The sequence below is a fragment of the Aspergillus novofumigatus genome (assembly GCF_002847465.1).
Source record: "Aspergillus novofumigatus IBT 16806 chromosome Unknown P174scaffold_8, whole genome shotgun sequence".
In the NCBI taxonomy this organism is placed as follows: Eukaryota; Fungi; Ascomycota; class Eurotiomycetes; order Eurotiales; family Aspergillaceae; genus Aspergillus; species Aspergillus novofumigatus.
Window position 1 is genome coordinate 7,643 of NW_020194281.1, and position 22,287 is coordinate 29,929.

The 22,287-nt window shown below is 42.6% G+C and overlaps 8 protein-coding genes across 8 annotated transcripts; 3 read left to right on the plus strand and 5 right to left on the minus strand.

Moving 5' to 3' along the window:
• Positions 1-675: 675 nt before the first annotated feature.
• P174DRAFT_434355 (uncharacterized protein) lies at positions 676-1,002 on the minus strand (the record flags this gene model as incomplete). The annotated part of the gene is made up of 1 exon (XM_024825866.1): positions 676-1,002. One exon carries the CDS (start codon positions 1,000-1,002, stop codon positions 676-678), a length of 327 nt encoding a protein of 108 aa, XP_024678511.1.
• Positions 1,003-2,944: 1,942 nt separating this feature from the next.
• On the plus strand, positions 2,945-3,678 carry P174DRAFT_434356 (uncharacterized protein; the record flags this gene model as incomplete). Its single annotated transcript, XM_024825867.1, has 2 exons — positions 2,945-2,953; positions 3,262-3,678. 2 exons carry the CDS (start codon positions 2,945-2,947, stop codon positions 3,676-3,678), a joined length of 426 nt encoding a protein of 141 aa, XP_024678512.1.
• An 855-nt stretch (positions 3,679-4,533) lies between these two features.
• Positions 4,534-4,698, plus strand: P174DRAFT_377567 (uncharacterized protein; the record flags this gene model as incomplete). Its single annotated transcript, XM_024822759.1, has 1 exon — positions 4,534-4,698. A coding segment is annotated over one exon (165 nt), but the record flags the coding sequence as incomplete, so codon positions are not given.
• Positions 4,699-5,279: 581 nt separating this feature from the next.
• Positions 5,280-5,600, plus strand: P174DRAFT_377212 (uncharacterized protein; the record flags this gene model as incomplete). Its single annotated transcript, XM_024822738.1, has 1 exon — positions 5,280-5,600. A coding segment is annotated over one exon (321 nt), but the record flags the coding sequence as incomplete, so codon positions are not given.
• Positions 5,601-9,401: 3,801 nt separating this feature from the next.
• On the minus strand, positions 9,402-9,803 carry P174DRAFT_434357 (uncharacterized protein; the record flags this gene model as incomplete). Its single annotated transcript, XM_024825868.1, has 1 exon — positions 9,402-9,803. One exon carries the CDS (start codon positions 9,801-9,803, stop codon positions 9,402-9,404), a length of 402 nt encoding a protein of 133 aa, XP_024678515.1.
• Positions 9,804-11,296: 1,493 nt separating this feature from the next.
• Positions 11,297-11,548, minus strand: P174DRAFT_337092 (ankyrin repeat domain-containing protein; the record flags this gene model as incomplete). The annotated part of the gene is made up of 1 exon (XM_024821690.1): positions 11,297-11,548. A coding segment is annotated over one exon (252 nt), but the record flags the coding sequence as incomplete, so codon positions are not given.
• A 1,330-nt stretch (positions 11,549-12,878) lies between these two features.
• On the minus strand, positions 12,879-14,963 carry P174DRAFT_377161 (uncharacterized protein; the record flags this gene model as incomplete). Its single annotated transcript, XM_024822735.1, has 4 exons — positions 12,879-13,491; positions 13,543-13,812; positions 13,957-14,047; positions 14,162-14,963. The coding sequence occupies 4 exons, from the start codon at positions 14,961-14,963 to the stop codon at positions 12,879-12,881; spliced, it is 1,776 nt and encodes a 591-aa protein (XP_024678517.1).
• Positions 14,964-21,106: 6,143 nt separating this feature from the next.
• P174DRAFT_377763 (uncharacterized protein) lies at positions 21,107-21,628 on the minus strand (the record flags this gene model as incomplete). Its single annotated transcript, XM_024822778.1, has 1 exon — positions 21,107-21,628. One exon carries the CDS (start codon positions 21,626-21,628, stop codon positions 21,107-21,109), a length of 522 nt encoding a protein of 173 aa, XP_024678518.1.
• Positions 21,629-22,287: the final 659 nt, after the last annotated feature.

Here is a 22,287-nt window from a genome sequence, read left to right on the forward strand (position 1 = left end):
GTTTAGGCTACCCTGCGTGAACAAGAAGCCCTACACCCTTTTCCATTTCTAGAACTAAAAGATGGATATAGATGTTACAGGCCTGGCTGTTAATTTATTACCAGCTCTAGGAAGAGATGGCTATTGCACAGGGCCAAGGTGCATGCAGAAAGGAATCATCAAAACACAAAAGTACAGGCGTTGATGGACCAAGGAAGTTACCTAGTAGAGGTGCATGTCCCCTAATACTGAGGCTTAGGAATTAGCTCTATTTTTACCTAACAGGAATCTATCATCTTACATATATATCTACTAGATCTCCTATACCCACAGGCTAACACACTAATTCTCCTATCCTACCGCCCATTACAACAAGCAACAGTTGTTAACCAGGCTAGCATGCCCTGATTTCGGCCGGGGCCATGTTTCACTAGCATAGGTATTAATCTAGGTATTTTATAACTATACAATCATTTCTTGTACTGCCTCATCACCTTACCCATTCACCTATAATGACAGTTAATCTCTCCCATCCCTTTTTATTCTCCATCTTCCTCACCATCATCAACCTTAACCACCTTACCAAACCACTCTAATCTGTATGTGCATACTAATTTCGGTCAGGGCTAGGTATCATATGCTTACTTATCTATCTAGTTATACTTTATAATACTCCATCATCCGCTCACCATTTAACTATCCTAATATATAGTTAACCATCTCTCCCTTCTCATTCTCCATCTTCCTCCCCATCAAGCTTAACTCTACCAAACCACCAAGATGGAGAATGAGAAGGGAGATTAATCTATAAGTAAATACTACCTCACTTTCCTTCACCATCTGCACTGTTTCTGGTTTTAAGTCTTCCTTTCTTATAGCTGCGTCCACTGCAAGTGCAGCACCACTAACCACATCATCAGGGCCAACGACCACACCTCCATCTAGATCTCCATCAGCAAGGTTGATGAGAACAGTCGCTACACCGGTGATAACCAGAGCTATGTGCTCTGCAGCTTCCTCCATGCTTATGGCAAGAGTAATGACTCCCTGAACCACCTCTGCCAGCGTGACAGCAACATGCGCAACATCTGAACCGCCAGCCGCCAGCAGTAAATGCTAGATGACTTTTTCTAGTGTTTGCTGTGCAAGACAGGTTGCTTAGATATAAGTTCCACATCTGTTAAATCATGGTCAGCCAACCCACATGCTGATTTAGATGTCGGTGCGGATAGGAAAAGACGGGCCATTAGATAAGTTATGTCTGGGAGTTGATGATACCTGAAAATCATTTTCTTTTACTATGAGTCAATAAAGACTTGAAGAACTTCCATCTAATTCAACCCCATTAATCCATTCCATGTATAGGATCCTCACAGCTTCTGTTACCTATGCTTATCTGACCTGTGTTACTCACAGCCAGGTGCCCCCTGATTTTGGCCAGAGCCAACTGTCACTTGCTCACAGCCAGGTGCCCTGGATTTCGGCTAGAGCCAACTATTGCTTGCTCACAGCCAGGTGCCCCTGATTTCAGCCAGAGCCAACTGTGCTGTCAGGGCGGCTGAATATCACGTGATGATGTCATTAGCTGAGACACTTGTGGGTGGGTGCTCAGGCTCAACCAATCAGATCACTCAATGGTATATTCTGTATAGCTTTAACATTCACAGCAACATACATTCACAAACACATTCACTTTTCTATAAAATGTCTTGCCTAGGGCTTCAACCCTGTGCCACATAATGCATAATTCTATTCATCCACCTCCATCTTACCTCCTTCCATCTTCTTCTTCTTCTTCCCCTCAACACCATCACCAACAACATCTCATCTCCAACTACAAACAATTTTAAGGTCAGTATCTGCTTCCAATAACTTTATTATTAATTCTGCTTTGATATTGCATCTCCTTCTTCACCTCCCTGTCCGAATTTCCCCTGTTTCCTTTGCTTGGACCAACATAACCTGTGGATTTCTGCCAGAGCCAATAGAATCAGGGGCAGATCTAGCGCGCATGCTTCCCCTTATAAACCCTTCTACAGTACCAGGAGCAATCTACAGTTTCTTTATTACTTTTCTTTATTGTAATGCTGAAGCTGAGTTATTTATCTTCCTCTCCATGCCCCTAAGAATCCCTGGTGTTTCTTTATCTGTACCAAACCCCACAAGCATTAGATTTCCACCCAAGCCAGCATTCAGATGCGAATTTAGCATGTCTTATTGCTTGCACCCTTTAGCCTGCTGAACTCAAGGCAATCCAGTATTCCTTATTTCTATTTTCTACTGCTTGTTTCCTTATTTCTAAATTCCACCACTTGGGTGTTTGACTTACTCTCTTTTCTTATGACAAAGACCCGCTCAGCCATGTTTTTCTTTTACCTGAGTGTACTGATAGAACCCAGTGGTGAGGATTCCAGTTGCGTCGCTCTTTACAAGGGATACTAATAGTAAATAATGATACATAGTGTACTAGACTCCCATCCCTAGTTATCTATTAGTGAGCTATCTCTTAGTCCTTAGTGAAATCAGCGTAATCTCACTTCCTTTGCTAATCTGTATCTTTAGTGATTACTTAGTGAGCTTTATCTGAAAATTCATTCTTTCATCCCTGACACCCAGCTTCATCATTCTTTGTCCACCAAACTGCCTCCCAACACCTTCTTTGTTTGCACACCTTCAACTGTCTAGTCTCCTTGGCTCCTGCTGCAATCGGTGAATCCTCGATCGAAGGGTGTCAGTCTTCAAACTTGCTTGATTTGAAAGCTAGGCTAACATCATCCCCAACGTCCAAAAACTGTTTGATCTGTGCGCATTGCAGCCATAAATTTCACCCTTACAATCACTGCCAACTTCCGTTTCACTTTCAACTATAATAGTTATTTCTTGTAGTAAGTCATCACCTGAAGCCCCTCCCTCTCCCACCTGTTGGATCAGCCTTGCCTGATTGGGCAAATTTCGGCCGGAGCTAATGTCTGGAGTGAGTGCCTGAGGCTAAGTTGGCTGGGGCTGAAATCAAGCAGATTCCCCCCCAGGCTGATTTTGGCTGGAGATAATGTTGGGAGCAGGTGCCTGAGGCCAAGTTGGCTGGGGCTGAAATTGACCATAATGCTCACAGTGCGGCTTAGGTTGTCAGGAGGCTGAGCTTTTGGCTAGCACTGAAATCATGGAGTGTGCATTGTAAAAGTGATGGCTGACCATGGTTAATCTTTTCAGGAAGTTATGGCATCTAATATGACTTAACCATGCAGCATTGCTGGCGTCAGCTATAATAAGAGTTTCATCTAGAATTTAGAGGGCAGTGCCACCTGCCTTGCGGGCTGCTTTAAGCTGAAGGATTCTGCTGTGATCTGGGCCCTGATTAATAACAAGCCAGCAACTAAGGATATTATCTATGGATATATCTATGTCCACGCCAATAACTATGACCATACTGGCAAGATTAAAGGCGCGGTCAAGAATACTGTTGTGGACTGGTTGCAGGATGCTAATGTGCTCCCTGTCTTGCTAGCCCCAGCAGCGCTACACATTGGTGTCCTGGGTGTTAAAGACATACAGATCCCAGAGCTGACGGTCCTCTGGTTTATTATGCAACTAATAAGAGCTAAGGGCTTGCTCTTCCTGCGAAGTAACCTCTCTACTAATCCCCTAGTCCTTAATCCATATGACATCCTGCACAGCTGGAAGTTGCTGGCCTTTATATAGAAACAGATCCAAGGTGGTAAAAAGACTAAAAATAAGCCTTAAGTGAACCTAGCACTGGAGCCTATCTACCACAACCTAAACCTAACTAACCTGAGTATTGGCCCTGGCTAAGATCAGCCTAACTCCCTGTAGCCTGATATAGTTGCTGCTAATATATTTAGTGGCGGCCATAATGATGTCAACATATATATTGCAGTGAGGGAGCATGCTAATTAGGGCAACCTTACTATACTTAATAACTATGACATAGTCTAGGAGAGCCTTGAACGCATCTTCAGGTTAGACTATGCCAGGAACAAGGCGGTGATCACCCAGCCTCTAATAATAAAATTAGAGCAAGAGCTCTTATGCTCTTATATAATGGGGATGGATAACTTCAAGAGCAAGCTTATTATTCACAAACCCGCTGACACGTTGGTGGGGGATTCAGAGACCTAAGTCTTCCTAAATTAGCTGGCGGCTGCTAGTAATACATCAGAGATAGTTGCGCTCACTGTGAGTGAGGCGGGCAGAACTAAGACTAAGCAAGCTAAGGAGGGCAAGCTTAGTAATGCTAAGGGGTAGATGACCCTCTCTGCTGACCTGCCTTCATACAACTGTGCCTGTCAGGAACTTACACTTAATCTACTAAACCCCCTTCTGGTGGTCCCTTCAAATATGAACCAACCAGCCACAACCCTTAAGAAATGGCAAGTCTCAGGGGCATGTTGGATGCTTTACTAAGAAGCAAGCCTAGTTACCACAGGCATCCTTGCCGATGCCTGTGGCACTAGCAAAATAATGACAACTATTGCAGCAATCTAGTATGCGTCTATTTGAGCAGAGAAGGACCCAACACATGCCTATAGACTAATAATCATTCTCTGTCCATCTGCCCTCATTGACACTTGGCTGACTGAGCTGACAGTGAGGTTAGGTGATGTGTTCACTATCCTTCTCTTCTACAGGCTCTCAGCCTATACTTTGAATTACACACATAAGTCCCTTACCATCGATACACTTGCAGACCTGGAGGAATAACTTAGGTGGCTTGATGACCATGATGTGAAGACATTGTGAATAATTATCCTCTCATTATATAGTACCTGGGCCGCACGCACCGTGACTGAAGTGACCAAGGTTGATGGCAAAGGCAAGGGCCGCCAGGTTGACGGAGCTGAGGATGGTGAGGATGAAAACCCTAATAAGAATACACTAGCTATAGAGCAGTTGGCACTATTACAGGATGCAGCTGAAATGGGCAATGATAGAGATATAGATGAGCTAGAGGATTTTGGCTCTAGCTGAAAAGCACAACTAGGAAAGTAATATAAGTTAGTGGCGTCTGGATGGTTTAGCTATATAGTCTGTAATAAGGGCCATATGGCTAAAACTATCTAGATATATATGCACTAGTCAGTCAGTCTGCTCAAAGCCCCTATATTTGGTTTCTGACTGCAACGCCCCTTTACAACTGCGCCTTTAATCTCTGTGGTTATCTCACAATCATCTCCTCGAGCTTATGTGGTGCTGTTAACACCAATAATGCTAACTTTAATTAGTTCTTAGAGTATAAGTGCTTTACTGAGATGGACTGACTCCCAACCCTACTACTATATAATCTCCTCCAGCCGAAGGCATTTGTTAGTCTTTTTGAGAAGGGGCATCTAGCGCCCCAGGAGGCCTACTGGGCCCTGCCCATCATCATACACATGATCTGCCTCCAGAGAGACATAGGGGATCCTGTCAACATCTCCAACTTAACCGCCTTGATTAGTAATGAAATCCCACCCATGTGGATAATATTAGTGGATGTTCAGCACCCCCTAAGGGTGCTTGAGGAGCACCATGTCTGGTTCATCCAGCTGGTTACAGAGATGAAATGCAGCGGCGCCCTAGATAAGGAGGCACATCACGCTGGTGCCCCTGGCAGTGACAGCTAGGGGCACCTTAACTGGTATATAATGTGCCTCCTATATTACCTATTATTCTCACCACTGCTGGATAACTATTACTAAGTAGCTAATGTGGAAACTAACACCATGGCCCTAGCAATAGCAAAGGCAGTGGACTGGGGTGATAGAGGGTTTACTAATTTTTGGTGGAGAATAATGCCTGGCGTGAGGAATATAATACCTATAATATAGGTAGGGGTGGCACATTACCTGTTAGTAGACTGTGTGAAGCTCAGATACCTCTTTCGCATTTTCTAACAGGAGGGCCTATGGCGGAACCTAACTAGTAAGTAACCCTGTTTTTTGATCTTCTATCACTGGCTAATGGTAATGTGGATGGTGGAGATGTTTTTAGATGTAATTAGTGTCCTATATATTACTATCCAGGCCTAGATGGGAGAGGCGGCCTGCTGGGAGGCTGCTGCTGAGTTTACTGACTCCTAATCCTCTTACTGCATCCTGCTCACATCCTACTAATATAAGGCCCATGGCCTCAACCTCCACATGGAGTGTAGCTGCATGATCCTCCTTAAGCCACCCTTGAATCTTAATATGCTTTTTCAGGTGGTGGGATGCGTCTACTGCCTTAGGCAGTGAAGCAGCCAGAAGGTGTGGTCTATCTTCTAAGAGCATACTATATCTAGATGGTTGGAGTGTAATAACACACTTAAGGCCCTCCTGTAATTCTTGGCGCAACTATATGATCTACTAAAGCCTATGGTCATGGCAGCATGGGCGAAGGATGATGGTGAAGACAAGCAAGCTGCTGACTAGGCTGAGGCTGAGGTCATCCAGTGGGCTGCAGTGGATTATCTCTGCTGTATGCTTGGGCAGCCAGCCAGTTAGCTAAATGTTGAGCACCTGGATGACCTCAGCCTACTATAGTGAGATCTGGACTGGATGAAAGCCCGCATGACGCCTAGGGGCTGTAAGAGAGAGAGAGTTAGGCAGGATTCACTAACTAAGGCCTGTGCGCGATGAAAGTGCACCAAGGCTATGGCTAGTAAGGTAAAGTACCACCTATCTAACACTTGCCCCTCCGCCTTTTGACCAGAGCTGATATTCAGCCAGTGGTTTGGCTCTGGCTGAAAAGCCTGGGATTGTGAGTTCGTCTGTGTAACTAAAACTGACTGGTGATATAGTATAAATCTACTAAGTATGTGGTCTTGGACTCTAAGAAAGGGTCCCCTACTAAGGAGAGCAGCTATAGTAAGTCTGAAGCTGGCTACTTAGGTTTAGATGTGGATAGTGGCAGAGACAGCCCTGGCCTTAGTAATAGGGGTTGTCGCCCCGGCTCTCCCTATAATAATAACAACAACAGCAATGGGGATGACCACAGTGACAGTGGTTAGGGCCCTATCTCTTAGGATGATGATGATGATGAAAATGTTGATAATGATAAGCTATAGTAGTTGGAGCTAGTATGCCCCCTATATTCATTCCTTACACTTCCCCTTAACATGGATATTAAGCTAACCTTAGGCTTTAGACTCATGCGCGGCAGCTGGTAAGGCTGCAGAGAGTTATTAGGGGTGGTGATCTGACTACACCACCCCCTAGCTAGCAGGGAGTGATTGGAGTGAGTGCTATAGGAGTGATTAAGGTCTTAGGAGAGAGCTCTCTGCTTAGCTCTACACCACCCATAGTGCTATAGTCTCCAAAGTCTAATACCCTATGTGGATCACCCCCTGACTGCTAGTCACCCTTCCTCCTGCCTTAGGTGCCCCCTGCGCAGCCTATGACCTAGAAATGTAAATAATAGTAGCTAGTTAGTAAGTCTTCTCCCTTACTCCCCTGCATGCTGCTGTTCCTCATAGGCACTAATAATTTTTCAGAGGTGACAGCAGTAATGGGGTGGCCTTAGTGATGCTAGTAAAAGGCTGTGTGGTATAAGGTCTGATCTTAGTATGCATCTTCTACTTTTAGCCAGGGCTGAAATCACTGGATTATCTCTAGCAGCCTTTGCATGGCTTTCATTTCTACTGCCTTCTTGATTAGTGACTGCCATGGTTTGCCATTCATTTAGTGACTGCATCTGCAGTATTATTGCTTAAGTGTTTGCCGCCATCCCTATCCATCTTCCAAAGTTCAAGCATGTATATACCCTAGCATCTACTTTTGGCCAGGGCTGAAATCACTGAATTATCTCTGGGTGGCCTTTGCACAGCTTTTATTTCTGCCGCCATCTTGATCAGCCACTGCCATGGTTTGCTATTTGTTTAGTGACTATATATGCAGTATTATGCTCTGTGTTTACCACTATCTCTACCCTTCTTCTGAAATTTGAGCATGTAGCTACATAACTTTTGGCTGCTGCCTTATTATTCCCTTATGGCTCACCTGGTGTCACTGTGGGGGTTGATCTTTTCATAGCTAGATTTAGAGAAGGCTTTGCAGAGAGTACTGGTCTTCCTTTTATCCTCTCTCCTTGGTGCTGTTGGTGCTCTGGGCTTTTGATGATTAACTAGCATTGGGTATTAGGATGATTGTTATTTACAAGGGTGGGTGGTGGGTTTTGTTACATAGCATGGATGCCCTAGTCTAATTGTTATTTATTCCAGTGTAGATTAATGATTAATCCTATGGGTTAGCTGCAGGGCGTTATTTGCACCAGGCCATGAATTATTAGTGTGGGTGGAGGAAGAATGGGAATCCCTAATAGTAGTAGTCTTCTAAAATATATTTCCGCACGCACATGGGTAGTGGAGTTTTATGAGGTTACCCTATAAGAAAGACCTTCCTGCCCTGCTTTGTATATTATCCAGCACTGTTGTTGATTGAAGGCTCTCCTGAGAAGGGGTAGTCTTCATCCTCTGTAATGGTGGTAATAGTAATAGTAGTAATAGTAGTGATTGGGGTAATTTATTAGGATCTCAAGCCATCCTGAAGGGTGGGAATTGTTAGGGGTAAAAACTTAATGAAATGTATATATTTCTAGGGGATTAGGGGGCAAGACCCAGGTCACCTAACTATAAGATGGTAGGGTGAGGGCAGGAGGAAAGTTATGGAGATTGATCCTTGGTCTAGAGAGTGAACCTTACTGTGTACTTCTTAGAAACTTTTAATCCTACTTCCCACTATATAGATGAGGATGGTTGATCGATTGATCCATCCATCATCCTAATGTGTAGGATGGATTAATTAATTCATAATTAATTAATCATGGTGGGGTTGTGTGACTGGCAAAGATGCTCTTAGGGTGAGGATAATACTTATAACTAACAAGACTCCTGCTTAAGGGAACTTCAACTCTGGAGTAGACATGGACTCTAGAGTGGATGTGAATTATAACTAATTAAGCTGCACTCTGCACTCTGTGTGGACCTGACCTTCTGCTCCGCCCTACTAACTTTAGTATAGGGCCTGAGGGTCTATACTTCTTGCAGAGAGTCATCTTAGCAGACCCCAACAAAAAATCTCAATATGTTGACCATACAGCTTTCCCCCCTGGTTTGACCACCTTCCCAGTGAATATCCTTGAATCTAATACTGGAATGTTATAATGCAGTGGATTTGCATTATTAAATGATTTTTAATCATCGAAAAAGATGAAGATTTGATGGAGAGATGGGCGATTCCTGTGGAGTCTAGGAGCGACTATGGAGTCCCACCGTGGAGTCCGGACTGGATGGGGAATGGATGTGGAAACTGCGGTCACCAGGCCCTGCGGTCAGCCCTATTTAGTATGGGAACTGTGGAGTCCGCGCACAACACCGCTAGTAGGCCTAGCTTAGTGTATTAAATATTCAGATCTGATTGGTGCATTATCTTATCTAGCTTCATCTTATCTTATAGCTTGATGAGCGTTTGCCTCACCATCTCCTGCTTCTTGATGATATGCCAGTGATTATGGCTGACCATTGATTGGATCGCTTGCCATACTATGCTTAGGCTGTTTGCATCTTTGTCATACTTTCTCTCCTCATGATCATAGTGCCTGGAGATCTCCTGCCAGGCAGATTGTTCATCTAATGTTATCTTGTTAATTAGCTTTGCTGGCTGCGGCATGACTGGTTCTGCCAGCTTCTCAACAGCAATCGTCTGATTGTCTGGATCAACATATTTCCAGACCCATTTCTGCTCAGCGAGCATTTGAATGTATCCAATCCATGCCCACCAATCGTCTGGCCGATCCAGAATGATTACCCTCTGAGTGGGCACGGAATCAGTGGTGATCGAATAGTCAGGCATATCGGCTTGCTAGGGCGCTGAGATACCCGTTGCGAATGGGCCTGTTGCGAATGGCCTCACTCCCTTGTTGGTGTGGTATCTGATAGCAGTCGATCAAACTGGGCTCATAACTGTCAACCGATCCCCGTTGATAGTGAATCTATGGTAATCGCTAGTAAACAGTATGATTCGGGATGAATGAAGGTCTAATTTCTGGTAATCTAGATATCTAACTAACTACTTATAATCGACTAAATGAAAACTCTGTAAAATCTCCTCAATCCGGCGAGTTGAATCCATGGTAGAATCCAGCGATCTGATTGGCCCAGCCAGAATTCGGTTAAATATCGATATCCGATACTCTCCGGATTCGATAGCGGGAAGATATGGTTGACACACTGTCATTCAAGTAAAGGTTCTTTGTATCTAGCATGGAGATCAGAGCAACGACAAGATGAATCTTACCTAGAGCTGTATATTAACGGCAAGCGAGCGCATCGACGATCAAATCGGTTTTCCTTAAGTGGTGCTCCTATGTGCCGCATGTATTAAGACATAGATGACTGGATGGGACATTGCTGAGTTTACCTGACTATCAAGATTGCAGTATACGCTGGTTGCACCTGGATTTTGCGCCGGCGGTAAAGGCATGCAGAACGGTTCCAGCAAGGGTGGGAGGAATGTACCTTAATCATATTGATGGACATCTGGCCGAGAGAAAACTGATGAGGTTATTACTTTCCCACATTGTTGTAAAGATAAAACATATAGCAGCTCTGTGCTCTACCACGTCTTTCCTTCATTGCTAAGGAACCGCGTCAAAACTAAGTGGCCTAAGGACTCTCCACTTTTAGGAAATAAGTACAAAAGAGCGTCTAAGAGCAATATTGCATCCAGTCAGTGGTTTTCGTGTACAATCACAGAGGCACGATAAATTCACCATTCAACACAGACTATCATTTTAAACAGATACAAGAAATAATATAGGGATGTGCATACTTGTCAATACTATAACTGCGGTACCAGGAAAGGAAAGGTTAGTGACAGTTTGAGGTGACGTGTAGCAAGGATCGTTGGCATTAAGAGTCCACATCCACCTTCCCAGACTCAAGCAGTAGCTTCACCACTGACTCATGCCCATTCTGTGCTGCCCATGACAGCGGAGTCCCATTCTGATTATCCTTGGAATCCACATCCACCTTCCCAGACTCAAGCAGTAGCTTCACCACTGCCTCAAACCCCTTCTCTGCTACCCATGACAGTGGAGTCCGATTATAAATGTCCCTGGAATCCACATCCACCTTCCCAGACTCAAGTAGTAGCTTCACCACCGCCTCATGCCTGTACTCTGCTGCCCATGACAGCGGAGTTCCATAATACTCAGAGTCCTTTGAGTTCACATCCACCTTCTCAGACTCAAGCAGTAGCTTCACCACTGCCTCACGCCCATACGTTGCTGCCCATGATAGTGGAGTCCGATTCTGACTGTCCTTGGAATCCACATCCACCTTCTCAGACTCAAGCAGTAGCTTCACCACCGCCTCATGCCCGTACTCTGCTGCCCGTGACAGTGGAGTCTGATTCTCAAAGTCCCTGGAATCAACATCCACCTTTCCAGTATCAAGCAGTAGCTTCACCACCGCCTCATGCCCGTACTCTGCTGCCCGTGACAGTGGAGTCTGATTCTCAATGTCCCTGGAATCCACATTCGCCTTCCCAGTATCAAGCAGTAGCTTCACCACTGCCTCATACCCATGCCTTGCTGCCCAATGCATCGGAGTACTATGCCTAGAGTCCTTAGAATTCACATCCACCTTCCCAGACTCAAGCAGGAGCTTCACCACTGCGTCATGCCCATTCATTGCTGCCAGTAATAGTGGAGTCTGATTCTCCAAGTCTCTGGAATCCACATCCACTATCCCAGTATCAAGCAGTAGCTTCATCACCGCCTCATGCCCTTTCTCTGCTGCCCATGACAGTGGAGTTTGATTCTGGCTGTCCTTGGAATCCACCTCTGCCTTCCCAGTATCAAGCAGTAGCTTCACCACTGCCTCATACCCATGCCTTGCTGCCCAATGCATCGGAGTACTATGCCTAGAGTCCTTAGAATTCACATCCACCTTCCCAGACTCAAGCAGGAGCTTCACCACTGCGTCACGCCCATTCCTTGCTGCCCATGACAGCGGAGTCCGATGATACTCAGAGTCCTTTGAGTTCACATCCACCTTCCCAGACTCAAGCAGTAGCTTCACCACTGCCTCACGCCCATACCTTGCTGCCAGTAATAGTGGAGTCTGATTCTGAAAGTCCCTGGAATCCACATTCACGTCCCCTCTCCCAATCAAGTAGGACATTAACTGTGGTATACCAAAGAAAGCTACTATATGCACAGCAAAAACCTCATCCTGTATGTCTTCAGAATGGACATTTGTGTACATGGCTTGATATAATAAGTGAAAGCTCTCGTAACTCTTCCCAAACCTGGTGTCGAGGTACTCTATAGCGAGCTCCATCGGCACATCTGGCACGCCAGGTTGCTCACTGTTTCGAAGATGGTGGCCCCATTGTGTAGCAGCGTAAGACAAACATGTGATTGCACTGCTGCCCTGGTCCAGAGCATCTCCAGCTCTCGTGGATGGAAAGTTGAGAACGGTAAGGCATGTCCTTGCAATCTTGCTGTGCCATTGCGCTTTGGTGAGGCCAAATACCTGCTGTTGCTGATGGAGATATTCCTCAAGGGAGTAATGGACCAAACGGATAGTGGATGTCTCGGTGTCAATCGTGGTTAAGCCATGGCAGGAATTTAGCAGTGTTTTTTTAATGGGCATTCCCCTCCGATCAAAAAATGTGTCGCCATCTCTAATTGCAAGTGAACATAATAGTTCATCCACAGTGACTGGCCGTTCAGCTAAATACACCCATGCAATGATCTTTGCTGCCTGCTCAGACAATGCCTTTGGCTGCTGCTCAATTCTACTGATTGTACCAGCAAATGCCTCACTGAGGTTTGATGGTAATGATTTCAAGGCATCTTCGCGAGCCCGTATGGTTATAGCTTGTAGGATAGAGCGCATTTGCAAAGTAGGCAGTAGAAATCTAATCCGTAGTCAGCATTGGTGCCAAAGTACTGCCGGGCATGTCCAAAGTAACTAACATGTTCTCAGCTGAGTCAACAACTCTCTTTAGGATGGCTCTTCTGAGCTCGTCATCCATTGCGTCAGGTTCTTTATCATCAGGTCCACCTATCGCATGTTCAATATATAGTCGAATATCGCTTTCGTGAGCCTTAATAGGGATAATCTGCGCTTCTTTGAAGTATTGCTGGATAGTCTCCCGAACCTGGGGCCGGCCAGTAATGAATATCTTCAAGGAAGAAGCCCTGTCACGCAAAGACTGTAAAAGTCTTTGCAAGTCTCTGAGTTCGTCAAGTGCGTCCAGGCAAATATATGCCGTGGTAAATTGCGCGCAGGTAATGCGGAGGAGATCAACTGTATCAGTCAAGCTCAATGGCTTCCCTTGACGGACCCGTTCTTCATACAGTTTCCAAACAGCTTCGGGTATTTCTGCTAGAAGGGCTAATAGTTGTTTCAGAATTGCGCCAAGGATATTTTCTGTGGTTTGCTCTTTCTGATCACGGTAATCGCAGTAAATATATGCCAGCCCCGTGTGCTGGGCGATTTGTTTTTCCAAATTATCAATCACATTTGACCTATTCCAAATTGTCAGTGTCTTCAGCAAATGACAAGAATTTCCTACCCACGTGATAATTGTTTTGCCTGCTCCTGGATCTCCGTAGCAGCATAGCGTTTGACACTGCCCTTTCTGTGAGAACCAACCAAGGAACTTGGGGTCCTCAAACAGCCATGCACCCGTGCCGACAGCCCTGGACTTTTGGTTTTCGACGTGTCGAGCCCATGGGTTGAGTGGAGACATCCATTTGAAGACATCTCGCTGCTTTTGATCTAGATGCTGTTTCTTTTGATCCATCGCCAGTCTTTTGGTAACTGACTCGATTTCCTGCACTATATCTCTGAATCAGCCAAGGGTTTCTTGAATCCATCAAAAACCATGTTAACATTTAGTTTGCTAGTTAAGCAGAAATCAAGTGTCTCCACTACCTAGGCAAGCTTTGTAATAGACGACAACATGAAAATGAAGGGCCAATGGCTAACACTTACGTATAAACACTCGCGCCTCTGGTGTGCTCTGGATATCTGCAGCGTTGGTAATCTGGAGAAGTTCCTTCGCATATGCGGCTGCTGTAGCTGCAGCGTACTTCTGCCACAGATCATTCTTATGGGTATCACAATAGTCGCAGATGCCCCGGATGACGAGACACGGGAAGTCGTTCAACAAGCCAGCAGCTTCTGTTTCAAAACACAGGCAGTTATTTGCCATCTGATCCCGTTTTCGTGCGTCCTTGATGACCTGGTCCCCAGATGCAATCGTGCCGTAGTGGATATAGGGGTATTGGTCAGGTCGCTCTGGGCGTACCACCTCTTTCTCAGTGTTGCAATCGCTACAATCTTTCTTGCTGGCTTCATGTTCATAATCTGGCTGGAATAGCCGATCACGATTTGGCCCTTGGTAGATGTAACCCGGCCTGTGTCGCGGTTTCGCCATCAATGGATAGTCCTTGTACATAGCCTCCAATATGGCAGGCACAGTGCTCCCTTTTTTTTCATGTTTTGCTTGAAGTGCGCCCATAGCGTTGAGCAAGACCCGTGGCGGGGAGTTTAATGCGCCACGCTCCTCAAAGCCATGAACTGTAGCTTTTCCGCAGTCATACTGTCTAACACCTCCAAAGGTGCCTTCGGGTTTGCTAACCACAATGTCGCCAAGTCTTATGTCGTTGTCAGTGCTCGGTATACCACCACCAATCCCTACCATTAATCCGAATTTGACGGCTGTGAAACTGGAGAGCATCTGTGTGGCAGCGGTGGCAGCAGGCGTTGTCCCGTATCTGCCGGGCGGGAGGCTGGTAATAACCACATTGTGCTTGCCATTTGGGCCATTTATGGAGCCTAGCGTGTATATATTATGGTCATTCATGTGTTTGTGCTGCGGTGGTGCATGCTCCTCATCCAGCATTGCCTCAGCAGCGGCCCTTTCATGGGGTAAGGCGGCTATCCATCCAACGGCATATTTGGAATTGTCGAACTGCGGCAACTTAGGGGCCATGGTATCTGCACTCTATATGAGAGCTTCGCAGGAAGTAGACACCAGTATTAGCCACGAAAGTTGGACAGAGGAGAAGAGTTTCCGTGATTCACTGTCGGGGACGTGGCCGATAGCAAGAGCGATAAATATGTTGAGAGTCAAATCACCTTTGGGCGTGGGCCACTGTCTTATACTGTCCTCATATGCACTTGTAGCAAATGCGGGGTGTTGTGTAGTTGGGTAGTCGTGGTGCAACGTGGCGCGAAACCAACCACTGCTTGTCAATATTCGAAATCGCCATTGGGCAGACGGACACCTACAGAAAAGACTCCGGCCGCAAGGCTGAAGTCAGCATCTTCGGACTTCCGACGGCGGATATTTAAGGGATAATAGAGCTTCCCTCTAAAGAATCAATTTATACCCAATCATCCAACGCACATAGTGTGATGACAGGTATTATGGTCCGCTGGCTGCCAGGGCGGACACCTGAAATCCCCGAACAATACATTACCATAATATCCACCCTACGCGTTGACATCAAATATATGCTTCTTAGTATTAAAGGTCACTCCGCTAGTGATATCGGCTACATACTCAAGCAGATTGGCTACCAAAGAAAATGGCCAAGCCAAGGTTGCTTATCATCCTCGCGACCGCCCTTCCTCAGCTGCACTCCAGCATCGAACTTGCAAAGCGTGCATGGCCATTGTTGGCCCACAGTTCTGACAATCGGCCAATATCGGGGACGCGAATATGAGCCGAGCGAGGCTTTGTAATGTTCGACTTAGGGATGCAATACACCATGGATCTTGGAATATGCAGAGCGGTTTCGAGGTTCTTTCAGGCCAAATGTAAAACAAAATCCTTCAATGTTTGAACTTGCGAGACCGTTAAGTGATAAGACATCCGGATGGACTCTAGAAATTCAAAGACACAGAAGTCTTTCTCGAGCCTGGAGGAATATTTCTCACTTCTTCTCATTGTAAATTTCCTGTGGACCACGAACTAGTCTGGCTGGTAATTCATACTGATTTGTGGCAGGGGCTGACTACTATCGGGTGAAGCCTTCAAAAACGGACCGGGACATGCTCATTTTACTGAGGGAGGAATAGGCACGCGTAAACAGCAAGTTGCTCCTGCGCCTCAGCTTGGGCTCGTTTTATAAATCAGGGAAGGACATCTGGAAGCGGACGGCGTGAGCTATCTATTATATGTTCTCTTACCCCTGGATGACTTGGTAGACGCCAAGCCACAATCGGACTGCTGACTCACCTGCGTGATGACCTGCATCGTGTCTTCTGATTTGTCTGGCGGACATGTTGAGTGTAAGATTGAGACTTGTGAGAGCAAAAGTTAATGACCAATTTAGTGTTGACTTAGCACACTAACTAAAGAACTAGACCCAAAATCAAAAGAATCTTTCAAGCTAACACCAGCCTAATCGGCCGCCAGTGGAAGCGACGCGCCCAAATGAGATCACAGAGAAAAGCCATGATTCTGATGAGTTACTTTTTCTTCAGCCTCTCTGAACTCCCTTCCAGCCTGCCTAAGTCTCCGCAGCGTGTACTTATAACCATTAGATCATCACCAGACGTTGACCTTCAGCGTGTTCTCGACTGATCCAAGGCCACTGTGTTTGCAAGTCAGTAAGTCATTCAAAACACGTGCCTAATTCAAGTATGCACCTGAATGTAGACCTAGGCAAAACCCAACCCGGAACACCCCCTTGAGCCCAAAACCCAGCCCAGGTAAAACCCAGAACACCCCCCAGAGCCCAAGCCCAGCCCAGAACCCAACTAGGCTACCCAGTTGAGCTACCCAGGTTATTTTATTTTAGTATAATTTTCCTAATTAAGCCATGCTAAGACACATAATTCTGCTGACTAACTTAAATAAAATACTGTTATTTACACCCATTCCAGTTACCTCTGTGGTTTTGATTAATATATAGTCCTTAAACATACAAAATCTGAAGTAATTCGGCTGTCTCTTAATAAATTAACACTGGTAATCATCTATTATCTAAGTCTTAAGATAATATTATTATGTTGTGGTGGTTAATAAGCTATATATATAAAGGTACTCTTAATGACTATAGAAATATATTTAAACTGCAGAGTATTATTAGTGGTTATGTGGTGAGAGTATATTATTATATTAATTAGTACATTAGCTAGCTTAGACTGGCTGACCCAATCCGCAAATCCATATCCAACCCACCCAATCCGCACTTTGGGTTGGATGGGGGTCGACTCTGATCCAACCCATATCCATATGGGTGGATGGCATCCTACCCATATGGATATGGGTAACCCATTGGGTGCACATGACCGGCAGAATAACAGATATTCATAATATTCTCTTAAAGAGAGGTCTTTCTACCTACTAAAAGTAGTATAGTCTAAATTCTTAGGTCTTTCCGCCTACCAAAAGTAGTATAGTCTAAAATCACGTGTATAATATGGGTAGAATGGTTATCCACAACCCAATCCGCATGGATATGAGGGTGGGTTAGACAGGTGGTGGATCAACCCAAAACCCATGCGGGTTGGATTGAACCCCCTGCGGATCCATCCAAACCCAACCCACGACCAGTCTAAGCTAGCTGCACTAAGTTTCTTCCTTCTTTAGTAATCCTACTTTCTTCCTTCATAGCCTATTAGGATGGTTAGAGTACAGCCCTAGCTGGGATATTCTTGTCATGGGCAAGAAAAGCTTGAACTTTAATGAATATTAGAGGAAACTGGGTTTTCTGGATATCATGGGCCTATTCTAGAACATATTCTAGGTGATCTGTTGGGTAGCCCAGAAAACCTAGTGTATCTAGATAGTACTATCTAATTATACTACCTCTTCTATCCATAAGAGGGTCAAAATATGATATATTAATAACTTTAATTTAGCTAGTAGCTAACTAGTACGCCCTCCATCTTTCATCTAAATATTTTATTTCTAGATATAAAGATTTCTATAAGTTAATTATTACTTACTTTACTCTCCCCCTAGCATATATTTTACTATATCTTAATTCTTAGACTCTTTCACTCCATCCTTATATGGATCTAATAATATTAACACCTTCATAAATATCCTATAAGATAGTCTTACACCTAATCTTTCTCATAGCTAACAGAGCTTTAATTCAGATAATGATTATTCTATATTTTAAACTCTAGTACCACTACTACACCCTCCCTCCAGCGCGTTGGGCCTGATTGTAAGAAATCCTATGTGCTTTATACTATGATGTTAAAGATAGAATTTATTAAATAGTGGCTTAGAATAGAGTATAGAGTAAAGAAGAGAATATATTAGGATAGTAATAGGCACTCTTTAAGCATGTGGGACAGCTTTAATTAAGTTACTTAGGCCAGTGATAGTAAAGCAAAGCTTATATATAAGAAATATAGTGGTATTCTTAATCATCCCTATAATAATAAGCATAGCACATTAACTATGGCAAGGCATCTAAAAGGATCATAATACTGTGGTATCTCTGCTAATTATATAAAGTAGAAAGGCATTATGTTACTTATATAGGACGTGGTAAGCTATCTTAGTATCTATTATATATTAACTAATTTTAATAGCTATAATATCTTGAAACTACACTAGTTTTCTCTTAGTAAGCATGGGAGGAGAAGCTCCTAACCTTTATTATAAGGGTAAAGCTTCCTTTTTAACTTATTAAATACTCTAAATTTTAAGAATTAATTAAATTTACTTAACTTGCTCCTTTATAGCCTAATATTCCTTCCTCCTAAACCATGCGACGGCGGTTACAGGAAATAACTAAGATATAGTAATAAAAGATACTTAATAGACTTCTATCTAGTATAAAGCTATTAATTACCCTTAATTACTAGATATCTCTATTTTAATAGGCTTTTATAGCAATCACAGGATATTTTATTAATAATAAATAAAATTATTAAGAAATTTTACTTAGTTTTAAACTGCTTCATGGATCTCACTTAGATACTAACCTAAGTACTATTCTTTTTAACCTGCTTTAGTAGTATGAGATTACAGATTATATACTTTCTATTATAATAGATAATGTATTAAATAATATTACATTAATAGAAAGTATATAAGATTTAATCTAGTTAAATTAAATTAGTACTAATACTATAATTATCTATATTCCCTATATTATGCATGTAATCTAGCTCAGTTTATAGAAGCTTCTTAGTTAGATAAAAGCTAATCTAAAGAATAAGATAACTAAGATTAATTAGTCAGAGGCCTAATCATAGTTACTGTAAGTAAGATAGTAAAAGTAAGAGATTATTAATACCCTTAATAAAGTAAGTCTCTTTATAATATAGTATTTAGATTAGTATATTAATTATTATAATATTACTAGGTAAGGGTGCTTATAATTTTTATTAATACAAGCCCTTAATATTATAAAGCCTTCTATAATCTCTAGACTAGAGCACCAAAGCTTATACTAATCTAAGATATTAGGACTTACTAGAATTCCACCTTCTTAATACTCTAAAGAGCAAAGAAACTATAGCTAATCTTTAATTAGTTCTACTTATAAAATAGCTATGATTACTTAATACTTAACTAAGAAGAATAGTGCTAGATTAAGTATCTTCTTTAGATTACTTAATCATTCTTTAAATTTACTACTATACTCTCTTAAATAAAAGATGTGACTATCTATGTTATCTTTAGTATCTATAATAAACTTTTTAATTATCTTAAAGCATTAATTTATTAGCTTTAATAGAAGAAAGTAGCCTAGAAGAAGCTTATGCTTAATACTCTCTATATAGTAAAGGAGAAGCTATCTATCTACTATAGGGAAATAGATAAGATCTATAGTAATCTATTTATAATTAGGATAATCCTTACACTGCAAAACAAGCTTTAGTTCTTTAGTAATAAGGATTGGGCCCTGAATTATATAATTAATATTACAAAAGCTTTAAAACCTATATAGGTCTCTATAAGGAATGCTTATTAGCTATATAGAGCTTACTATAGGTATTATCTTTGGGTATTTAAATATTAAAGATTAATGCACTTTTTGCTCCTAATTTTAATTAATTAGTAAGTACTAATAAGACTATATAGTACCTTAAGAGTAGTAAGTAATATTAGTATTCCTGCTAATACTCTACTAATTAATATTATCTAATAGAGACAGCCCTAATTACTCTATAGATATTCTAGAAAGAGTATGAATATAAATTTCTAGCTCTTACAAAAATAGCATGTAATATACTCTTAATACCTACTACTAGTGCTAGTATTAAGCAGCTTTTTAATTCTACTTAAGATATCTACTATTATTATTAAGGCTTACTTAATTCTATAATAATCTAAGATCTAATGCTATTTATATATATATTAAGATTTAAAGTAGAAGAGAAGGAACTTTCCCTTATAAAATAATATCTTTTAAATAAGGAATAGCAAGCCCTTAATAAAGAGAAAGATGCTTAATAGCTTTAGAATACCCTTAAGCTAATTAGTGATAATGAAGAAGATGATAGCCTGGAGATTAGTATAGATTAGCTAGCTACCTAGTAGCTATCTAAGCATGCACAGGGTAAGAGATAAAGCAGTATAGTATCTAATAATAAGTAAGAGGGTTAGGAACCTTTTCTATTAGATAATAAAGTAGTTCTTCCCTTACCTAATATATAATAGTGTATCTCTGGATGAAATTAGAAGTATACAAGGTGTGAGGATGATTAGTTCCTTTATTATTAGTTATTAGTTTTATGGGCTAACCTATGACACGCACTATATTATATATATAGCTATGATTATATAGTGATAGTTAATTATTATAATAATTAGTATATTAGTTATATATACTTAGCTTCTCCCTTCTTTAGCAATAGTTAGAGTATAGCCCTATACTAGGATTCTGGCCTGCTTATATTTATATATATAGTTTAAATACCTATAAATATAAGACAAGACTACATAATTAATGCATATCACATGATCTGTGATGTTTATCTAGTTTATCTACCTAACTGGGTTACCCAAAACCCAGCTAGGTTCTATATAAAAGCCCAGAACCCAACTCAGAACACACCCCTTAAGCCCAAAACCCAGCCCAAGTTGGGTTTGACACATGTTTCAGTTGGGTTACCCGGAACACCTGCCCAGGTCTACCTGAATGAGACTGGGAGCTAATAGTCCCATTGATCCAGTCTTATCAAACATACTACTGACTCTACCGTGCGGTGATCTTCCCATATCAGCTGCACGACAGCTTCTGCGTTCTGAAGACATGTAAAATCCTCATCCTTGAACACCAGTAAAGGGCCATTGTAAAGAAAATTATCTCCCTTATCAAAGAGGATCTGGTGAGCTGTCTCCACATTGAACCATTTCAATATATTATATACAACAGTCACATTCTTAAACCATGCACCATCGGCCATATCCTGACTTTTCTTGCACTCCTGAGGCGCCTCTTCTCTGATCATTCGCAGTGCCCCGTGAGGACAGATCTTTATGGAATCTTTCCTTACCATGAGCCCGTTTTTTAACGTTTTCTTGATGCTAGCTAAATAGGTCTGACTAGCTTCTTTTGCCACCTCAGGTTTCCCTGAGATTGCACACTTTTTAACCCACTCCTTGAGAGGCAAAAAGTATTCCGCACTGCAGCGATGGCAGCTGTGGAGACTGCTGAAATGATGCTTTTTCATCTGTCCTGTTTCAAATGCTTGAGAAATCTCTGGTAAGCAGGTGCTTCCCAATAAATCTTGAAGGTGAAGCTTTGGGGATGGAGAGAGGCAGAACACGCCCTTTTCGAGTCAATGATCTGACTATATATCTCTAGTGATTGTTTACAAAACCTTCGCCCCTTCATTCTTCCCGTTCTCTATTCATTGTTGGGTCCTCTTCCTGGCAAGATCCGCTGGAATGAATTGTCTTGAATGCTCCATTCCTCCCATCCCACGGCAATTTCCTCATTCACGCGCGGCCACTGGACCATACGAAATTGGATAGCCCTTAAAATTCTACTGTCCAAGTTGACAATCTATGTTCATGTTGTCGGTGTGGCGCGTCAGCGAAGGTCCCGCATCTCGCGGATCTTTTCCGCTAATTGTGATAGAAGTTTCGCCTTTGAATTTTCACTTTGTTTTACCCAGCCATTGCCAATCACGTCTCCCTTAATCCTTTCCATCACGAGTACGTCCGCCCAGAATGACTAAATGCATATAAGACTTTGGGTACCGGGATAGACGTATGTTGCAATACAAAATGCATTGTTATAAACCCTAAATTACTCTTAAATTAGTAACCATTCTGCATTATAAACTAATATAAGATATAATTAAGTCTAGCCCTAGAATCTATAAGT